The sequence below is a fragment of the Saimiri boliviensis genome, chromosome 2 (genome assembly GCF_048565385.1).
Source record: "Saimiri boliviensis isolate mSaiBol1 chromosome 2, mSaiBol1.pri, whole genome shotgun sequence".
Lineage (NCBI taxonomy): Eukaryota > Metazoa > Chordata > Mammalia > Primates > Cebidae > Saimiri > Saimiri boliviensis.
This window is the reverse complement of record NC_133450.1, coordinates 65792934-65815237: the sequence shown is the minus strand read 5'-3', so window position 1 is coordinate 65815237 and position 22304 is coordinate 65792934. Positions and strand designations below refer to the sequence as shown.

General features: G+C 39.5%; 1 protein-coding gene across 4 annotated transcripts in view; it reads left to right on the top strand.

Annotated features, from left to right (window-relative positions):
* Positions 1-22304, top strand: part of TDP1 (tyrosyl-DNA phosphodiesterase 1) — a 97491-nt gene that overhangs the window by 34118 nt on the left and 41069 nt on the right. For all 4 annotated transcript variants that reach the window (XM_010350583.3, XM_003939869.4, XM_074393479.1 and 1 more), the window contains exons 11-13: positions 245-293; positions 1780-1846; positions 3566-3673. In XM_010350583.3, coding sequence (XP_010348885.3) covers positions 245-293; positions 1780-1846; positions 3566-3673 — 224 coding nt within the window. The remainder of the gene's footprint in view (positions 1-244; positions 294-1779; positions 1847-3565; positions 3674-22304) is intronic.

Sequence of the window (22304 nt, the reverse complement as noted above, 5' to 3'; positions counted from 1 at the left end):
CATTCAATGTTAGCTTGATATTTCAAGGAAAAAATATGTAAACTGAAGTACAATTTTTCATCAAATATCTGTTGTTTAATTACTAGTTTATTTTTTATAAGATGAAAACATTTTACAATTTAAAGGATATTTTCAAATTTAAAAGTATTTTTAACTGAGATTTTCAATTTCTTAAACGCTGATTATCATTCTTTTTCTCCAACATGGTATATTCCAAGTTGTATTGTTTTTCTTCTATTTTTAGATCTATCCTTCTGTGGAAAATGTGCGGACCAGTTTAGAAGGATATCCTGGTAATTCTTGGGGAGACTGTCTCAGATGTGTTTTATGTATATTTCATGAATGTCCTGGTAAAATTTTACCAGTATTGGTTAGAAATTTGGAGATGGTTTTCACTTAACTATATATGGATCATAAAAATAGGCAGTATATCAAGCTCTGTGTTCCATAGATGATACCTCTCAGTTTGGGTGTGTTATTAATCCTCACAGAAACCCTCTACATACTGGTTCTCATTTTTACCAGTAAAGTAACCAGCAGGTTGGTCATCCAGACAAGATAGTCAAATAAAGCCAGCTTCCCTTTTCAGAGCTTATCTGACATACCTTCCTCTCATCTCTCTCCACTTCCTGTGTTTGAGGTAGCACGTGGTCCTTTTAAATGCCTGATACAGATATATCTAGGGTCTGAAATTTTTAAATTTTTACCTTTGATATAACTTTGTTGATATGTCTGTTCTTTCAAGGGCTTCATCTGCAAATGCGTAAGATTTTTTGTAGGTATCTGTCAGCCTTGTTCTTCCTTTTCCTTATACCCATACCAGGCACTAAACCTTTATTTGGAATTCAGCAGCACTGTAGATAGTGTAATCAGGAGGTATTAACTGAAAACCCAAATAGTGGTTGCCTCTAGAGAAAGCAAAGTGTAATTGGCATTTGCTGATGACTGAAAGCAGAGTGTACCGAATTAGACTAATTTATTTCATTTATTGCTTATCAGGCTCAATAAGAAACATCTGCCAGAAAAATCTCGATAGAGTTTGGGATGTATTTGCTTTTGAATGGCAAAACCAAAGTTGCTTACTTCACCGAGACCCTGGGATACAGTGGTCATTTTTCTTTGGTCCTCTTTTTGTGCCTCTAATAGGCTAGATTCATTCAAAGTGTACTCTTAATGGGGAACAACATGGTACTTTTAACAAAGGTATTTTATAACTGGCTTTGAAATGGAATGTTTTTAGTTATTTGCAGTTGAAGACAGGACATTCCCTATTTGATATGTCAGTGATGTTTGGATATAGATCTCTTTGGATATAGATCACTGTGAAGTTCCAGCATGTGTTTGGAAAGTCACTGATGAATCCACAATGGAGTTTTCTTCCTTTCAAAGATGAGCAAGCATTGACTTCAGTTGCATTTCCACTTGGAACTTTCTTTGTTCTCTTTGCAAGAATAAGGCTTTTAGAAATTCTTTTTCAAACTGAACTGTTTACTGAATTTTAATTTGTTTTTTAGCCATTATTTTCTGTGTGTCAGAATCTGTTCAGCCAGTACAAAGTTTACTGGTAAACATTTATCATACCTAAGGAAGGAAACTCATTAAGAGAACATACCTAATGCAAGTATAGACATTTTCTTTCAAGTAACTATTCCATAAAGTAAAGTAATGGAAGTAGTTTTTTCCTGTTATCTTCTTGCTGTTTATTATATATTTTCCTCTTAATGAAGGATCCTCAAATTCTATTTCATAATTTTTATTGTTTTATTTTTCTTTTAAAAGCTGGGGGCTCTCTTCCCTATAGCATCCAGACAGCTGAAAAACAGAATTGGCTGCATTCCTATTTTCAGTAAGTAATTGGTTTAGACTGCTGCTATTGCTTCTTTAGGAATTAGAATGTTATTTATGTCACTGGTTTTTTTTTTTTTTTAAGGAACTTTATGTAATATAGCTATATTCTTTCATCTACATATGTTGGTGATGGAAATAATTTAAAACAAGGTTTTGAAATTTTTTTTTGGATAGGTTTTTAATACCAAAGAGGAAAATTTATTGCTGTGAGGTTTCTATTTAAATATTGGCATGCCAAGAAAGACAAATAAAAGATCATGTTGGGTAGTTTAGAATTTACATAAGCAGCATTTTAGTCCATTTTTCCAAAATATAAAGGATCATTATTCTGTCTATACCATCACGTGTGGCTGCAAGCTTGGTGAGGGCAGATCCTATGCTGTTGTCTCCTGAGGACACAGGACAGTATCTGGCATGTTGTCAGAGTTCAATAAATGCGAAGTGGACAAGTGAAAGGAATGTCCTTCACCCTGCATATGCTAGGCCAGTCTGTTTTTTCATATACTACAGCCTGCATATGCTAGGCCAGTCTGTTTCATGCTTGCCTTAACAGGTGTTTGGCGAGCTGGTTAGCCAGAAATGAAAGTAGAATTACTTTGAATTATAGCTTTCAACTATAATTCAGTGTGTTTTCCTGGAGCTCTTCTTTCTTCTTTCTTCTTTCTTCCTTCTTTCTTCTTTCTTCTTTCTTCTTCCGGAGTTTCGCTCTTGTTGCCCAGGCTGGAATGCAGTGCTGCAAGCTTGGCTCACCGCAACCTCCACCTCTTGAGTTCAGGCAGTTCTCCTGCCTTAGCCTCCCGAATAGCTGGGATTACAGGCATGCACCACCACACCCAGTTAATTTTGTATTTTTAGTAGAGACAGGATTTCTCCATGTTGGTCAGGCTGGTCTCGAACTCCTGACCTCAGGTGATCCTCCTGCCTTAGCCTCACAAAATGTTAGAATTACAGGTGTGAGCCACCGTGCCTGGCTGGAGCTTTTCTTTAGTGCTTTCTTGAGAGCTTTTTCCTTATAGAGGACATGTCTTTATATTGAATTCCTTTCAGTATTATATTATTAGATTCACTCGAATGAAGGCAGTGATGCTGATTCTGTTCACAGATGATCTGTTAATCTGGAGGGACCATCCTCTTATAAGTAAGGCTTGTTGCCTCATGATATAGGTTCCCATAGAACCATAGTCTGCAATATTGGAAACAGAAACCAAACTCAGATTTGTGAATGTCAGCATTTGACTAAAGTATTCCTGACTCCTGCCCCTGCTTTTCAACATTCATTTTCTTCATATACTGTTTTTATTGTGCCTATTTTGTGTTTTGTCTCATTCAACAAGCTTTTGCTGAGCCCCTACTCATACCATGGGAGCATGATTATTCCCTTTATGGAGCTCACAGTTAAGCCAGGGTACATGTGCATACATGCTGTTAAAAGCACAACAGAAATAATATATGCGTGTATGTATGTTCATGGCAAAAATGGAAAGGCTATATGCTAAAAGGTTACAGTGCTTCTTGTGGGAGGTGGGAAGTTTATAATTCTAAAATGGGCATGCGTTATTTGAACAGAGTCTCATAAAATACCAATAGGTCAGAGTCATGTATCCACAGTTGATTTTTAGATAGTAGGCTTTTTCTTTTCATGCTACTTCCTAATGTTAGGATTATGAACAATTTGTAATATTTTGTAATGAGTGACTTGTGTCTTTTCTGTCACTAGCAAATGGTCAGCTGAGACTTCTGGCCGCAGCAGGGCCATGCCGCATATTAAGACATATATGAGGCCTTCTCCAGACTTTAGTAGAATTGCTTGGTTCCTTATCACAAGGTAAATAGTCCTTACATTCCTTATGGGAGAAGTTTTTTTAATGTGTTCATAATTCTTGCTCTGAATGTTGAACGGGTTTCTGAAAAGTGATTAGTGAGTTGTCATTACTTTTCAGTATGTTTGTGTAATATGAGCCTTATTTAAAGGCATCTCATGACTCATCCCTTTGTAGCATATATGATCATCACCTACTTTTGCTTTTAAGTCTGCATGTTTATAAGATTTGCATAAAGTTTACATTTACTCCTGTTATTTAATACCTCAATAATAGGGGTTATGCAAACTGACGTATGGGTAAATACAGAAGAATAATGAAACGTTAAAATTAATTTTTTTTCCTTAGTTTCTCCTTAGGTAAATGAACCTGAGACATCAAATCTCTTTTGTTCCCTTTTCTGAAACATCTTTAAGATATAATTTATATACCATAAAATCTGCCCATTTAGTCTCTACCGTTTAATGGTTTTAGTGTAGTAATAGAATTATATAACCATTGCCATAATCTAAATTTAGAATATTTTTATCACCACTATAAGAAACCACCTACCTGTTGGCATTTTTATGTCTATTTTTATAGGAAGATAAATTGCTATGTCCTTTGAAAACTAGAACTTGAGTTCCTGACTCCCAGGTTGAACCCAACAATTAGGCATCTCTTCATGATTCAGTAACATAATTAATGTCGTTAGCAACTAATTAAAGTATCACAGAGCAGAATTATTTCTTTAAGAAAGGAACAGCACTCATGAACAAACTTTTAAACCAAAGAGTCACATCATCTTGGATAGAGAGAAAGATTTATTTTAAGGAATTGGCTGATGCAGTTGTGGGGGCTGGCAAGTCCAAAATCCATGGGGCAAACCGGCAGGTTAGAGATTTAGTAAGACATAATGTTGCAATCTTGAGTCCCTTTCTACTTTATTGGAAAATTTTAATTTAATGTCTGTTTGGGTGTAGTTTTCCCTCAAAGTGTAATAAAAAGGTAGATGTGCTTCACAGAAATTGGATGAGTATTATTGATCCTGTTTCAAGGGCATTAAGGGAAGTGGAGATTAAAGTAACCCTGTGAGTAATCTTTTTCTAAAGGCAAAGTTTTTGTAATTCAGTTCAATGACAGTGTGTGCTTGGCTGTGGGAACACAAAGAGCCAGGAAGCATGAGCCCTGCCATGTAAGTGACGCTATATCCTAGTTGTTTACCTTTGTAAGGACCATAGTGGACGCACTGTTAGAAATGTATTGCATCGTTGAGGCAGAGACAGGATCAAATGAGAGATCAGCTAAACTAAGTAAAGAGGTGCTTTTGTAAGTAGGCCTAGAAATACGCCTGAGAGAAAGCCCAGATGGATTAGAAGGAACTAGTGAGGATAAAGGCCATGGAGGTGGGAAAAAACACAGGGTTTTCAGGGAAAATCTGAAGGATTCCATAGACTGCATAAAAGGAAACACAGGTTGAGATATCTTTAACATGTATTCTCTAAAGTTTAGTCAAAAAACATCCACTGTCAGTTTACTCATTTCATATATGTCAGTTTTGTACTATGAATATCTGTTTTAATGCCAAATGGCTGTTACTAAATTAAGCAAATTATAGTTATTGGAAGTTAATTTATTGTAAGAATTTGAAATTTGTCATTATGGATTCGTAGCTTCTAGTTTTGTTCTGTAATAACTAGCTTTCAGTCTAAAATAGGCGGAGGTTGCAGTGAGCTGAGATCGAGCCACTGCACTCGATATCTACTTTCCAAAATGTTTAAAGATTAATAGCAACAACATTCCTTCCACAATTTCAGTATGCCAGACTGTTCTGGGTGAGCACTTGTGTATTTACTTACTTAGTTCTCACAACACCTCCATGAGGACCAGGAGGCACAGAGTGATTAATAAGCTGCCTGTTATGCAGTAATAAGCGGTGGAGCCAAGACAGGAGCATGCCTCTCCTCTACTGTCTGATGCCCCTCTTCATCAGCATACAGTTTTAGTGTGCCTGTTTTCTACAAAGACTAGTTAATTCCAAAGAAATTGTGTCAGGCTTTACTTTGATTTTTGTATAAAAGAGGAAAAGGACATTGGGCATTCCAATACGATTGAAGGATTTCTGATCAATGCAACGTAAATGACTTAAGATACATAGAGCCCACTCTTTCAGCCCTTCCATAACAAAGGAAAGTATAGATTCCAAATATCAGTGGCATCTACCAGTAAGCAGCTCCCCTGAGTAGGTTTGGACATTTTGTTTTTCTGTCATCTTTTCTGAACCTGTCAGAAGGAACATTCCCAAACCGAACCCATCTTTTTTTTTTTTTTTTTTTTTTTGGAGACAGAGCTCGCTCTTGCCCAGGCTGGAGTGCAGTGGCTCGATCTTGGCTCACTGCAACCTCTGCCTCCTGGGTTCAAGGATTCTCCTGCCTCAGCCTCCTGAGTAACTGAGATTACAGGTGCATGCCACCATGCCCGGCTAATTTTTGTATTTTTGATAGAGACAGGGTTTCACCATGTTGGTCAGGCTGGGCTCGAGCTCCTGACCTCATGATCTAACTGTCTTGGCCTCCCAAACTGCTGGGGTTATAGGCATGAGCCACCATGCCCAGCCTAGATGGAGATTTATTTCCCAGCATTCTTCTTTGCCCTTGTGGCACCTGTCTCTTATTACCAGGCTTAAAGCCTGAATGTCCTCTTTCACTGTGCCTTCAAGTGTTCGGCAAACATTTACTGAGGTCCTCCTGTGTATGCCGGACACTCAGGATAAAACAGAAGATTTGGATGGTGATTTTTAGATGCTTACAGTCTCTGATATGAGGAGCCAAACACAGAAATAATTAGAATAGGAAGAGACCAATTCTGTACTTGAGGCAGGCACATGGATGCTTTGGAAATAGCTATCAAAGCCTATTCATCTTTGAAATGTTTCAAAAGTTTCCTCTTCCAGTCCTTGCAATTACCAGGTCAGAAACTTATCACCTGGAGTTCTGAAAGGGTCTCCTATCTGTTGTCTCATCACGTGAATGTTCTTCACAGGCCACTCATCCCGGTTGCCCATGCCCATTCACCTTTCTGAAACGTAGATTTTCCTCATTGTCCCATGTTAAGAATTCCCCACGTCCTATAGGCTGATACACAGATTTCTCAGTTTGGAACATGCCCCAGCCACACAATTTTCATCATTTTTATCCATTAATCCCAGTAGGAACTTTGAGAAGAAGCCAGGCTAGCCTCCTTTGCCCCTGAAGTCATCCAGCCAGCAGCCAGTTTCCTCTCCTGATCTTTTCATCCCTTCTCTCTGTCTATCCAGTTGTTACTCATCTTTTAAGAGTCACGTTCAGGTCCTATCTCCTCCTGGAGCCTCTTTCAGTCTCTGCTCATCCCACCATGTCCAGATCCTTAGATCCATGTGCCACCAGTGGAGCTCACAGCTCCTACCTCAGTATTTTGTCTCTTCTTTTAGAGAATAAGCATGAGCTTTAGCATTGTTGAACAGTACTAGATGAGATGGTCTTGTCTGTTATTGAACAAGTCTTGCCTTGGATGAGTATCTTAACCTGTCTGAGCCTCAGACTACTCATCTGCACAGCAACTGTGAAGGTTTGAAGTGCCAACTGTGGTAACTTGACCCAGAGACTGATAAACGTTGGTCTGTACAATTATAAGTTCATTGTGACAAATTCACTAATAAAATGTAATGAACTAGAAGTGGAAGAGTGAAACCTTGATACCAGTACAAGGATTACTAGTGATAATCTAGTATGACCATACCATATTACCTACTCAGTCCATCCATTGCTTCTTGCAGACACAGTTCTTCTGTTCCAGACAGGGCTGTCTCTCCCGTGCCCTGCGTCTGCTTGCTCACCCCATGTGGTGCCTTTGCTGGTGGTGATCATCTGCTTGGCATACCTCCCCTCTTCTCCCCAAGAGTCCCAATTCTGTTTCCTTAAAGGCCCAGTTGAAAACATACAGCCATTAAGGAATGTCTGGCCTCCCTGTAGTGATACTACCCTTGCTTTGAAGTGCCCGTTACTTTGTGTGGCAGGGTCACATACTTGCTGTTACTCTCCAATTGCCCACTTACGTGTCAGCCCTCTGGACCCCACCAACCCTAAGCTTGTGCAGATCAGGGAGCATGTTATCTTTAGTACTCCATAATAGTCAACTTGTGTTTTTGAAAGCTGATGGTATAGTGGGCAGAGAGGATACAGGGTGATAAAACAAGCTCACATTTCTTCATTTAAGAAGTCTAATGAGTCCTGGATGCAGATTCTGTGTGAGACACTGTGAATTGAGAATTCAGTGGGACACGGTCTCTGGTGTACTCAAGGACACTACTAATGCTCTGTGAAGCTCAAAATGCTGCGTGTTTTCACTAACTGCTCGTGGAAAGGATGAATGCCCAGAAAGACCCATTTCCTCCCCAGTCAGCAGTTACTTAGCTGCTTTCTCTGAGTCAGGCACTGTCTATACCATGGAGAAAGAGAGACAGAGAATCTATTCCATAGAGCTTTTGTTTTACAGAAAGTGGGGTAGAAGAACCAGACAGGATGGAAGTAACTAAACATGAAGATATCAGATAAGGACTATGAACAGTCAATGGGGGGGATGTGTTTGGAAGGGTTAGAGAAAGCCACCTTCAGTAGGTAATGTTTAGCTGAGGTGAGTGACAAGAAGGTCCTGGCCATATGAAGGATGAGCATGAGGAGCAGAGAATGGTGGGTAGAAGGCACCCAGCTGGAGAGAGGGTAGAATGCTGGATTGTTCAGTGCCTTAAAGTGGAGTGACGTCATTTGATATGTGTCTTTGAAGATAGCTCAGGCCACTGAACGGAGAGTGGATCATTGGGAGAATATGAGTAGATATGTACAGCCCAGGAAGAAAGCATGGAGAGAATGGCATTCATGGGTAAGAGCTCGTGGGTACAGGCTATACTGGTGGGTGGAGAGAGGGAGAAACTATCTGTATGCAACATACTCCAAAAAACCTCTCTCAAATGGGAAGAGCATGGGTTTGGAGTTAGGCAGACCCAAGTCCCAGTTTGAACTTAGCTACTTGCCATCTGTGAATCTTTAAACCTTGCCTAGTCCCAGGTTGTTTATATGTGAAAGTAGATGAGATGGTCATGTCTGCTATTGAACAAGTCTTGCCTTGCCTGAAGTCCCATTATAAGTTTTGTTGAGGGGTTTGCGATCAGAGCACTATCACCAGGCAGTGATAATAGTTCATCAAGTGACATTTCTCTTCCCCACTTAAGGGAGCTTAATTCTGAATATTAATTATAATTATTAAGTAATGGTACTTAGAAATTGAATAGTTCATTGTGAGCACATGAAATAACATCTACTGTAATGAGTGTGGATAATAATACTTCACAGTAGTAGCTCAGCCTGTAAGTGACCTCAGAGTCCATTAGCAGGCTCTTGAACCTGTCACCTGGGGGATCTCTGTCAAAATGTCAGGCCCTCACCAGCACAGAGGAAAAAAGTCATTTCTGCCATGTGGGAGTAAGAAGAAAGCGGGAGGAAAGAGAACTGACTTGCATTAAACAGCACCATGTAGCAGACCGTTCTGGTGCTTTACCTGAATAGTAGTCTCAGTCCCCACAAGACATTATGAGGTGGCGTTATCCCCTCTCTCCGTTCAATGAAGAATAAGGCAGCAGAGTTGAGACAGTTCTACCCATTACTCCGCAAATATGTATCACTCACTGTGGCAAGGATAGTGGGCAGTACATATTTGAGTAATTAAGATGAGGTGCTTATGGAATTTACATTTGCATGAAAGAGATTTACCAAAGAATTCATTGTATACATATTAGTTAATTGCACTTGTAATGCTTTTTGACTATTCTACATAGGTGGGATTTTACCCAGTAAGACCTTAATTTTCAATCTTTTGGCTGAAACATCACTTCTGGAGCCTGGTGGCTTCCATAATGCCCTAGATTCCTGCACTGTCAACGTTATTTTCCCGTTCACTGTGGTCGCTTGTGTAATTACCTGGCTTCCTCTCTAGACTCTGTGAGGCCAAGTCCATGCCTGTCTTGTTCAGCATACCCTGCCGACTGGCCAGGGGCCTGACGTGTGGAGGTTGTTGAGGGCTGGGATTGAAGTGGTAACTGTGAAAGCATTGCCTAGACTGCATAATGGAACGTGAGAGGGGCCTCAGAGATGATTCCTGAGTTTGGGGTGTGGAGATGGAGATTAGTCACTGACATCAGTATAGAAGTCAGGGAATGGAACTGGCCTACCACAGTGGAATGATGGTGAATTTGATTGCAGATTGGTTTATTGTGGTGGGGACTTCAGGGTGGAATTGTTTGTTGGAGAGGAACTTAAAAGTTTGGCATACATATATGTTTTGGAGTTTTGGTCAAGTACTGATTGTTGATACTATAATCCTTTGTGACTTCTAAGAGAGAATATAGTAGATCAATGCCTGGGCATTGAGGAACATACAGGAAATACATATCGCATGGGCTTTTCATGCCTACTAGGTACTCCATTGCCAAACAAATGAATTGGATTCAAACCATTTCTCCTGGGTTGAAGAGAAACTGGTCACACATCTTCCATGAAATAATCTTTCTTTTACCTAAGAAAAATGTTACATGTATTCAATTTTGGGTATCAGATTTAACCATTTATTCAGCTCATAACTACTGAGCACTTACTGTGCACCACATACTTTTCTAGGTGCTGAGAATGCAATAAACCAAAAAGTATAATCTTGACTTTATGTTCTGGTGCTGGGAGTTACATAAAAAGCAAAGAAGTATGTTTATATATGCAAATGGTGGTAAGTGCTGTAGAGAAAAAAATAGAATGGTAATTTAGGTGCACAATCCTTTATTCTAAATTCTTGGTACCAGATGTAGTTCATACTGTCTGTTAATATCCCTAGTGGTATCTGGACCAACACTCCATAATAAAACAAGAAGCAATGATCACAGGTAGCCTCATGTCGTCTTAGTTCAACTTTTGTTGCCCAGTGAGTTAAGATCAAGTTTTGCTGTAGAATGAAATGAGTTAAAAGCTTTATTTCAATTTGGTTTAGGTGGTTGTTTTTAAATTTTCAGAGCTAACATGTAGTTCTTAATCAGAAGTTCCAGGCACAGTTCTAAGCACTACATATATGTATGTGTATAAATTCATGCAGTCCTCATAGCAGGTTTACAGTATATTCCTTAATCCCCTTTTCAGCTGGGAGAACTGAAGCACAGAGAGGTTAAACAAGGTGCCCAAGACCTGGCGTCTCCACCCTCGACCACTGTCCTGTAGGGTATGAGTGCCGGGGTTGGGGAGGGGAGACTGCTCCTTAAAGAAGGCTGCCAGGGAAGGCCTCCTGATGTGGTAACATCCATCCAGAGATGTGAAAGAAGTAAAGGAAGAGCCATGTAAATGGGTAGCTGAAGGAAAGCATTCCTATGCGGGTGGGGAATGGGAATATGCTTGTGTTTGAAAAACAGCAAAGTGAGTGTTACTGGAGTCAGTGAAATGGGAGGGTAGGTGAGTTCAGAGCAGTAGCCGGTGACCAGACTTTGCCTTTTTACCTGCTTTTAGATATTACCCTTTCTTTGATGTCTCCCGGGTTGCCTGAGGCTATATTAGGTGGGTCTATGGAAAGCAGTTCAATGAATGTTATAATTTGAATTGATTGGAATAATTGAGTGCTTTTCTAAATGCTTGTTCCTTGAGATTTTCTAGAATAAGATGTGATTTTAAATAGTCAGCTTTAGCTTATATTCAAATAGTGTGTGTCTCAACAGGGCACTGTTGTTATTTTGGTCAAGATAATTTTTTGTTGTACAAGATTGTCCCATGCATTATAAGTTATTTAATAACCTGGTCCCCACATATTAACTGCCAAATCCTGGTGAAAGCTGAAAAGAAATGCCTTACACATTTCTAAGTATTCCCCAGATTTTATGTTCTGGTAGATAATACCATCATCCTTGAGAGTAAATTCAAAGGTATATAAACAAGTGATATATCCTTTCATTTAATGTATTTATTTACTTTAGAGTAGTGAGGCAGGATTGTAGAGAGCACTGTAGATTCTAGTCCAAATGAAGTGCTAATGCCCAGCAAATCTAGTGCTCCGTCAACCAAGTAGCAGACATACCGGGTTTTAAGAATTGGATTTTATCCAAAGGTAAATGCATCAAAAGCTACATAAATTAAACTTTTGATATTTTTCTACCTTATTATTACCAATCTATATTAATGTTTGGGTTTGGAATGAATAACCAACTCCTCTTTATTAAGTACACTAAAATTCTTCAGAAAAAAATTGCAGGGGCAATAAGCACAGTGAATGATAGGCAATATGAATTTTGACTTTTGACATGATAATAAGACTTTAAAAAATAATCTAGAGCTGCATATCCAACAAAGCATTGCCCTTCAAGGTGATCACCTTTTGAAAGTAGGTGCTTCAGACAAAAACATTGCCATTGCTCAAGTTTTCTTGCCACTCTTCCAAGTTCCTTTAAAATGAGTTGACGTGACACATCAAGTACTGTTTCTTAAGAGACACTTTGTTTCCAGCCTCGCATTCGTTTTCTGTTGTTATTTTATACATTATCACAAACTAAGGGGGCTTTAAACAATACAAATTTACTATCCCATGGTTCCTGTGGGCCAGGAGTCTGGGTGTGGGTTAGCTGGGCCCTCTGCTCAGTGTCAGCAAGCTAAAATCAAGGAGTCAACCCAACTGTGATCTCAGCTGATGCTTGGGGTCCTCTTTCAAGCTCACAGTTGCTTGTGGCTGTATGCCTGAGGTTCCTGCTTTCTTGTTGGCTATCAGCCAGGGGTTCTCAGCTCCAAGGTTCTCCATGGTATTCTGCCACATTCCTCATGGGGTGCTTCTTGGAAACCCGCAGGAGAATCTATCTCAGGAAGGACCCAACCCAAGCCCACCAAGATTATTTCCCTTTTGACTAACTTCGTCAATTAATTGATAACCTAATTGTGCAAGTGAAAACCCCATCATATTCACAATTCTGGCTCATGCTTAAGAAAAAGGGATATACAGGCATGTGCACAAGGTGCCACCTTTTGATTCTGCTTTCCACAGACTTAACTGATATTTCTTTCCCAGTTCGATTGATCCATCTTATTCTTCAATCTTGGCTGGAAATAATTTCTTACTGTTTTCAAAATTGGGGTTTCTTTCTATAATTAATCAAAACTACCCTTGTACAGACTCAAAAGACTGAACCTCCAGCTCCAAAGGTCTTTGAGAAGTGAAGTTCTGTACTTTTTTGGAGCCAAAAGAGGCAGCTGTACTAGAGTAAGGGAACAACCCTGCAGATGACTGCTTTGGAGAACCATATTTACTTGAGTATGTAGAGTTGTTAAAAATAATAATCCTATAAAAGATTAGTAGAATCAGAATAGCTCTGATGTCCTAATCTTAAAAAATCTTATCCCCTTAGCAAATACATTTCATATGGTTCCTGTTGGGTCTACATAATATCTTACTGCCTGTTATGTCTCTAACCATCATAAGTAGAGGATGTAGACTTCCTGATCATTTGGACTTTGTTTCATCCAGTTGACATTTCACAAATGTGAAAACTGTCTACAGAAGGTCGGGAATTGGAATCCTACTAAAATGCTAGCCTTAATATAGTTTTTAAGCTTCCCTTTTATTATTTTAAATATAAATCGCAGTTTTCATTTCCTTTCATTATGTGTTGTGTTTGAGGTTCTGACTGAAAACATTTTTGATAGATCCTGAGTCATGTTTTAGTATATAGTTGCCATAGTTACCACATCACTGAGAATCATAAAATCTGCACCAAAACCTTTTTTTTAATGAAGTTCCTGTTTTGTTGAACTGTCACATTAGAAGTTTTCTTTTACTTTAGAGAAAATGAGGTTATAATGAATTATGCTTCATTTCCTACCAGAATACTCATTGTGATCTTTGATAGTTATTCTTTAATGTTTATGCTTTCTAGCAGACTGTCTAATACAGTGCCTAGTTCAGTACCTGGCCTGTAGTGGCTCAGAAAACTGAATGAATGGTTAGAAATGAATGAATGGTTAGAAAATTAACTGCAGTTCATTTTCAGCAGACTGCTTCTCAGGTTTTATTTTTTTCTGTAGTGTCTAGAATAACTGTACCTTCTCTTTCAAGTTCTAATTCAAATGCTCCCCTGAAAGTGAAACTTTTTCTAGCTCAGCAGACATAATTATTTTTCCCCTTGTGTTTTCATGGCATTTTTTGCTGGATCCTTTTTACATCTTCCTAGTTGGTTCTTTTTTTTTTTTTCTTTTTCTTTTTTTTTTTAATTTTGAATATCTTTTCTCACTGCTTTTGTAGGCACCGACCTGGTTGCTTCTTTATGGGTCCCTTTGCTTCCCTGTCTCATGAGCTGCAGGTGAGCAACGTGCCTGATCTTACTTATCCTTTTCTCCTTTGCATCTAACACTGCATGGCACATGGTTAGTGACCAAAAAGTATTTGAATCAGTGCCCTTTTAAAAACTTTTTTTTTTTCCAAATAGGTAATGTACACAATATATAAATGGTATTTAAAGAAGGTATGTCTTCCCATTCCTGTTCTCCTGCCACCCTGCTCCTCATCCAGAAACCACTGCTGCTAGTTACTTGGTTTAATAGCTTTAACCCATCAATATTTTGAAACTCCGGGTCCACAGGTGGTGATATTACCCAATCATCCAGCATATTATGGAGGAAATAACCTGAGATAGAGTCCAAAGATCCAAGTCCTAATTTGAGATTGACACTTACTAGCCTTGACACTTAAATTTTAGAAAACTCATTTATACCCTTGGTTTTTATCTCATTTTTGGAATCCCAAGGATGTTGATACAAAACACGTGGTTGTTTTCTAGTAAACAGTATGTTGTGTTTAATATCAGTTCACTGCTTGCTTTTTCATGTCTCTCATAATCATTAGGCCTCTTAGGATTTTAGAAAGCACCTTATAAAGCCTTTATCTTTTTTGCCTGTGTAACACATCCATATAAAATAGATGACCTAAAGACATATTCAAGCTGGGTGCAGTGGCTCATACATGTAATCCCAGCACTTTGGGAGGCCGAGGCAATTGGATCACTTGAGCTCAGGAATTTGAGATCAGCCTGGGCAACATGGTGAAACACCATCTCTACCAAAAAAAAAAAAAGAAAAAACTGGGGCATGGTGGTATGTGCCTGTAGTCCCAGCTACTCAGGAGCCTGAGGTGGGAAGATAACTTGAGCTTGGGAAATTGAGGCTGCAGTGACTTGTGATGACGCCACAGTACTCCAGCATGAGAAACAGTGAGACTCTGTCTCAAAAAAACAAGATTTTTTCATAGATATATAGCCATCTCTATACTCAATATGTGGTTCATTTTTAAACTGGTCACAATTTATTCTGTTTAATCAAGCCAAGTACAGTCAACCAGACTTATACATTCAGAGAAACTCAAAATTAACAGTTCACTTGAACTGATTAGGATGTTATATTAGCGGCCGATTTCCACTTTTGCTTGGTTGCTTGATTTTATAGAGAGGTATTTATGGTTTTAATAAGATTTTCCCCCTATCTGTTTTGATCCTACCATAAAATCATCCCATGTTTGATGGGCAGCTGGTTGTTAGGGAAATTATTGGGACATGATAACAAATGTAGTGTTTAAATTTTACCACTGGGCTAAGCAGGCAGGAAGATGAGGTTTAAGAGAAGCCTTGGTTAAGAGAATAGTGCCTAGGTATAATTGGCAAACCCAATGAGAACAGTTATGAAAGTTGTGCATTGTGGGTGGTCAGAAGCAAGGTGGGTACCTAACACATGCTGGATCACTGTTAAAGTTGCCTAGCAACTGACAGGCAATGTGGATAGTCGGGGATAAGCAGAAATGTTGGTGCTGCCACTTCGGGAGAAAACGAGACAAGTGCTTGACTGCAAAATTACCGGCTTTTTGAGGAAACATAAAAGACATTCTCTCTCCTGTGCTTTTCAGTATCACTATGCAGTACTCCTTCTGTAATGTCTGTTACTTTGATTCTGAAACAAATCATTTCTTTTTGTTCTCCTTTGTCTCAGTCTTTTGGTGAAAATAAAATTGGATTACACAAGAAAATACTTGTAGACGTCATTGGGTAGACTTGGTTGCCTGGCCCTGTGGCCCTAAGATACTGGGATTAGCTGTCATGCTTCATGTACTTTGTTACAAATGATGGTTATCAGTACTAACGCCTACAAGTGATTTCCTTTATACAATAGAGATGATTCAAGGTCATATTACTACCCTTGCCTGCCTGCATTCTGGTACAAGTAGACTGAAGACAGAGCATACCCCCTTTCTGCGCTTGTGTGAGCGAGTCTCATGAGCATCATCACTCTTGACAAAAAGCTTGAGACCCCTGACTTGGTGCCTCTAGACCCTTTGCACACTGGCAATGCTAATCACTAAGTGCGCATCTGGCTTGAGAGGAGGTGCTACCTGGAGTTTCCCACCAGGGACTGACCTCCATAGAAAACCTCTCACAAGTAGTATAGCAAATACTTGTGTGATACTTACTATATGCTAGCCAAGTGCTTTTTTTATACTAACTCATTTAATCCCATGGAACTTGCCTTCTACTTGATTGATGTAGACCTGTTGTCTCTCTGCTTTGGGGTTGTTACAGAGACATTATTACAGGAGAGTCAGCAGGATGGTGATAGGCCTAGAGAAAGAAGGGAGGAAGTAGGTTGCCTATAAGGTTGCAAGCACAGTTCTCCAGAAGAGTTACACATGCTGTTAGGCTTTGTGGAGCAGATCATCAGCCCCTAGGAGGCTGCGCCTCCAGCTATCTCAGGTCTTAGTGGAAACCTTCCTTGTGCTTTGCAGCACCAATGCTTCAGGCTCCAAAAAGACAAGAATCGTTCCTAGGACACTGTGCACTGTGGGACTGAGGAAAACAAACATAAGGCACCAGCCAGCCTTCACAAACCTTGTAGAGGGATCATCTTCAGAGAGCTTTTCAAGGTCTCCAAGGACATTGACCAAACGCTGACCATATATTGGGCTATTCATTCTTACTGGACATGTGAACAGTCCATCCACTCTGCAACCACACTCTTGCTTAAGACATATGCTTCTGCTCTCTAGGCCCATTTCCCCATCTGTAAAACCAAGGGTTGGGCTAAATCAGTGGATTTTATGCTGTGTTCCTTGGAGTCCTGTGGGCTCTGGAAACCCCTTTTAGAAGCCACCACAACAGTGGGCAGAGAGAGAGACGAGTGCAGGTGATTGACCCAGAGACACTTGCCCTTGTTTGCTTAAAATATTTCCTTTGAACAAAGGGTTCTCCAGGTTTAAAAAGAAAATTTTTGAAAATCCTTTTAATAGATCATCTCCCAGGGCCCATCTTAACAAACATTTCATAGTTCTGTTAAAAGCATTAACAGTTTCCACTTGCACCTGGATTATTTCATTCATTCCTCATTATAACTCAGTGCAGTGAGCAGATGGTTGTTAAGTCCATATTGTAGGTGAAGAAGTTGGTAACCTAAGTACATAACTACAAGGTTACAGAGCTAGCCAAAAGCAAACTCAGATCTTAGTCTGCTCTTTTCAAGTCCTTGTATTTGTTGCCTTTCTACTATAGGAGATAGATGAAAACATTGGACCATCTCATTAGAAAATAAATAGTAATTTTTGGTTATCACATGGGTTATTATCAAATACATACTCAAATTCTTTGATATAGTATTCTAAATGCCAGTTTTGACCTGAAATTTGAAAAGCAATATTTTTATCCTCCTTAGCAGTAATTTTTGTCATTTTTGGATTCTTAATGTTAATGTGATGACTTCTAAAATCCTTATAATTCCTTCCATCTGTAGGATCAAGGATAGATAGATCCCTTTAAAGACTAGGTCAGCAGCTAGCCTGGACTAAGCTGTAGAGCACCAAAGCCTCCGTTTAGAATCCAGTGTGGCTATGAAAGACTGCTTGTCGGGGGAGGGTCATGATAGGCCTGTAACTGAGGAACAAAGTGAGGTTGCAAGTAGATTTGTCCGAATCTATTTGGTGGTTTGTCAGACTTTGTACTTGCAAAACCCCACCCCCAAGTATCTAATCTCCTCCAGCGTTCTGCTCTTATCTGCTTGAAAACATGCATCATAATCATTTTCATTTTTCTTTTCCTGCTGGCATTTCTTTTTTAATACACTGTATCTGTAAGACCTGATATCCATCCTGGAAACACCGCTGATGTGTTGCATCCTCTTAGCAGTTAATCTTTCAAGATTCTTATCATTTGCAGAAATTTGAGACAGGGTCTTACTCTGTCACCCAGGCTGGAGTTCAGTGGCGTGATCACTGCTCACTGTAGTGATGACTGCCTATGCTTAGGTGATCCTCCTTTCTCAGCCTCCGTAGTAGCTGGGACTACAAGTGTATGCCACCATGCCTGGCTTTTTTTTTTTTTTTTTTAGATGGAGTCTCACTGTGTGTGCCCAAGCTGGAGTGCAATGGCATGATCTCAGCTCACTGCAACCTCTGCCTCCAGGGTTCAGGCAATTTTCCTGCCTTGGCCTCCCGAGTAGCTGGGATTACAGGCACCTGCCACCAGGCCTGGCTAATTTTTTTGTGTTTTTAGTAGAGACAGAGTTTCACCATGTTGGCTAGGCTGATCTCGAACTCCTGACCTCAGGTGATCCACCTACCTCAGCCCCCCAAAGTTCTGGGATTACAGGTGTGAGCCACCGTGCCTGGCCCATGCCTTGCTAATTTTTGTATTTTTTGTAGAGATGAGATTTCACAAGGTTGCCCAGGTTGGTCTTGAACTCCTGAGCTCAAAGCTTTCTGTCTGCCTTGGCCTCCCAAAGTGCTGGGATTATAGGTGTGAGCCACCATGCCCGGACCTCTTCCTCTTTATCAGTATTTTCACTCCATCCTTTTTTAGGCTTTCAAAATTAATCATTATCATTATTATTTTACAGACACTTCTTGTTTACAGTTACCCACAAGTTTACTCATTTCGTTGTTCCTTTTTCTTCCCAGTAGTCCTATCCTTTGAAACAAATTGAGTTTTATTCCTGAACTATATCTTTTATAGGTACTTCGTTGACTCCTTCTTACTGGCAATAAGCTCTGATTTGTTTTTCTAAAACTGCCTTTATTTTCGTTCTCATTTTTAAGTGATAATTTAACTGAATTTAAAATTATTTGGCTGGGAATGGTGGCTCACATCTGTAATTCGAGCACGTTAGGAGGCCAATACCAGTGGATCACTTGAGACTAGGAGTTCAAGACCAGCCTGGACAATGTGGTGAAACCCTGTCTCTGCTAAAAATACAAAAATTAGCTGGGCATGGTGGTGCACACCTGTAATCCCAGCTACTCAAGTGGCTGAGGCATGAAAATCACTTGAACCCAGGAGGCAGAGGTGGCAGTGAGCTGAGATCACTCCACTGCACTCCAACTTGGGTTATAGAACAAGACCCTCTCTCAGGGGACAAAAAAAAAAAAAACCAACTTGGGAGAAAGTAACTGCCAACTAAGATTTTATTTTTTTTCGTTTTAAGACCGAGTTTCACTCTGTCATCCAGGCTGGAGTGCAGTAGTGTGATCTTGGCTCACTGTAACCTTTACTTCCTGGGCTCAAGTCATCCTTCCACCTTAGCCTCCCAAGTAGCTGGGACTACAGGCATGCACCACCACACCTGGCTAATTTTTTATTTTTTTTAGAGATGAGGTCTCACTATGTTGCTGATCTCAAATTCCTGAGCTCAAGCAGTCCTCTCGCCTCAGCCTCCCAAAATACTGGGATTACAGGTGTGAACCACTTACTATGCCTGGTCTTCCTCCTAGTTCCTTAAATGTTTTTTTTCCATTGGGTTTTGAGCTCAGTTGTTGCTATTGAAAAGTTGCCATCTAATTATTGTTCCTTGTGTGGAAAGACTGTCTTTTTCTCTTTGGCTACTTTAAAGATTTTCTTTACCTTTGGTATTCAATTTAGATACGATGGATAAATAGGTATGGATTTATTTTTATTCTGAGAAGGATTTGTTGTATTTCTTCCCAATTCAGTAAAATTATTGGATGTTATCGTTAAGCATACTGACTCTCACCCTCTCTTACTTGCATTTTATAACTCTTAATAGATGCTTGTTTGACCTTCTCATTCTGTCTTCAGTTTCTTACTTTTCACCTCTTTGCCTCTGAGTTACATTCTACCTGATTTCTTTAGATCTTTCTTCTAGTTCATTAGTTTTGTTTTCATCTGTGACTCATGTGTTTAGTTCATCAGGGATTTTAATTCTATTAACTATTTTTTACTTTTGAACTTCTCAGATACCATATGTTTCATGGTTTAGAGTTCAGACCAGAGTCTCACTGCCCGAGTTCAAATTCTTACTCTGTCACTTACTACCTGTTGAAATCTTGAACAAATGACTTTCATTTTCTCATGTGTTAAATAAGGATAGTAATAAAATAGGTATCTAATAGTTAAGAATGAAAATAAATAGAATATGTAAAGGTATTAAAATAATATTTGGCAGTCAATAGATGCTGTGTATTAGCTGCCATTATTAGCAAATTTGTTTCTTTCTTGTTTCATTATTTCTTTTGTATGTTGTTTACTTTGAAATCTTTTGTTTTGTTTTTTGAGATGGGTCTTATGTCAACTAGGCTAGAGTGCAGTGGCATACGATCATAGCTCCTGGACTCAAGTGATTCTCCCATCTCAGTCTCTCAAGTAGCTGGGACTGCAGGTGTGCACCCCCATGCCTGGCTAATTTTTGCATTTTATTTTGATATGGGATCTTGCTTTGTTGCCCGGACTGTTCTCAAACTCCTGGCCTCAAGTGATCCTCCTGTCTTGGCCTCTCAAAGCACTGGGATTACAGGCATAAGCCACCATGCCCGGCTCAAATCATTTTAAAGATACTTTTTATTTATTTATTTATTTATTTTTGAGACATAGTGTTGCTCTGTCGCCGGGAGCCAAGCTGGAATGCAGTGGTGTGATCTCGGCTCACGGCAACCTCCACCTTCTGGGTTCAAGCAATTCTCCTGCCTGATCCTCCCAAGTAGCTGGGACTACAGGCACACACCACCACGCCCAGCTAATTTTTGTATTTTTTAGAAGAGACAGGGTTTCACCATGTTGGCCAGGATGGTCTCAATCTCTTGACCTCATGATCTGCCCACTCAGCCTCCCAAAGTGCTGGGATTACAGGCGTGAGCCATTGTATCTGGCACATATACTTATTTTTAACTTGTCATCTAATAGACCAATCATCTGAAGTTCCTAGAGGTCTATTTTCTGTTGTCTTTTGCTCATGATGGATTCGCATTATTTTCCCTTTTATTTTACAATTTATATCTTCACTGAAGCTTTAACTATAAAAATTATCTGTGACTTGAGTGGACAGACCCCTGAACCTCCAGATAGATTTTGTTTCTGCCAGTCTCTTCAAGAATGTGGAACCAATGTGTATGTTAATATCTTGATATAAGGTAGGGCAGATACCTAGCATTCCAATATTTGAGAAATCAGTTAGAAAAAAAGGAGTGACCAGAGAGATTGAAAACAGAAAGGAAGCCAAAATGTAGCCGAAAACAAGGAAAAATATTACATTAATGTTTCAATTATGCCAAGGGCCAGGAGGCACTGATAGTAGAAGTCTCATGCTACTGAGAGATTAATATAAAATTAAAGAAATTTCCATTGGTTGTGGCAGTGTGGAGGTTTTCAGTGATTTTGAGTGATTCAGGATAATGGTTTGGAGAAAAGTCTTATACTGAAAGCACATAATAAATCGAAGGTTAAGTGGGATTCTCTGTAGTATTGTACTGGACTGGAGTTTATAGCCAGTGCAATAAGGCAAAAAAAAAAAAAAAAAAAAAAAGGCATAAAGATTGTTAAGGAAGAAGTAAAACTATATTTGCAGATGATTTTGCATTTGTAAAACCCCAAGTTGTTTAAACATGATTTCAAGTATAATCACAAAGGTACTTTGGAAGTGGAAGAGAGACAAGTCGAGGCAGGGGCAGGGGGAGAAAGCTCGTGCACGTGTGCACACACACACACCACATGAATAGAACTCAACTGATCTCATTGGCCTTGAAGATGAAACAGACACATTCCAAGGGGAATGCAGGCAGCCTCTAGAACTAGAAAAGGCAAGGAAATGAATTCTTCCTGAGAGCCTCTGGAAAAAACACAACCTCCCAACACTTTAATTTTACTTTACTTTGTGTAAGATAATGAATCTTGGTTTCAAGTCATTAAATTTGTTTTGTGGCATGTTGTTAGAGCAGCAGCAGGAAACTAATGTGCACTGCATATTAAGAGGAAAAAAAAAGTATAATTTAAAAATTTATAATTCACAGAAGTAAACATCAGCATTCAGTAGTGATGTGGGTTGGCTATATCCCCACCCAAATCTCACCTTGAATTGTAGCACCTGTAATCCCCATGTGTCGTGGGAGGGACCTGGTGGGAGGTAACTGAATCATGAAGGTGGTTTTCCTGTGCTGTTCTCATGATGTTGAATATGCCTCTATTTACTGATGGTTTTTAAGGGCAGTTTCCCTACACACACACTTTTGCCTGGCATCATGTAAGGCATTCCTTGGGTCCTCCTTTGCCTTCTGCCATAATTGTGAAGCATTCCCAGCCAT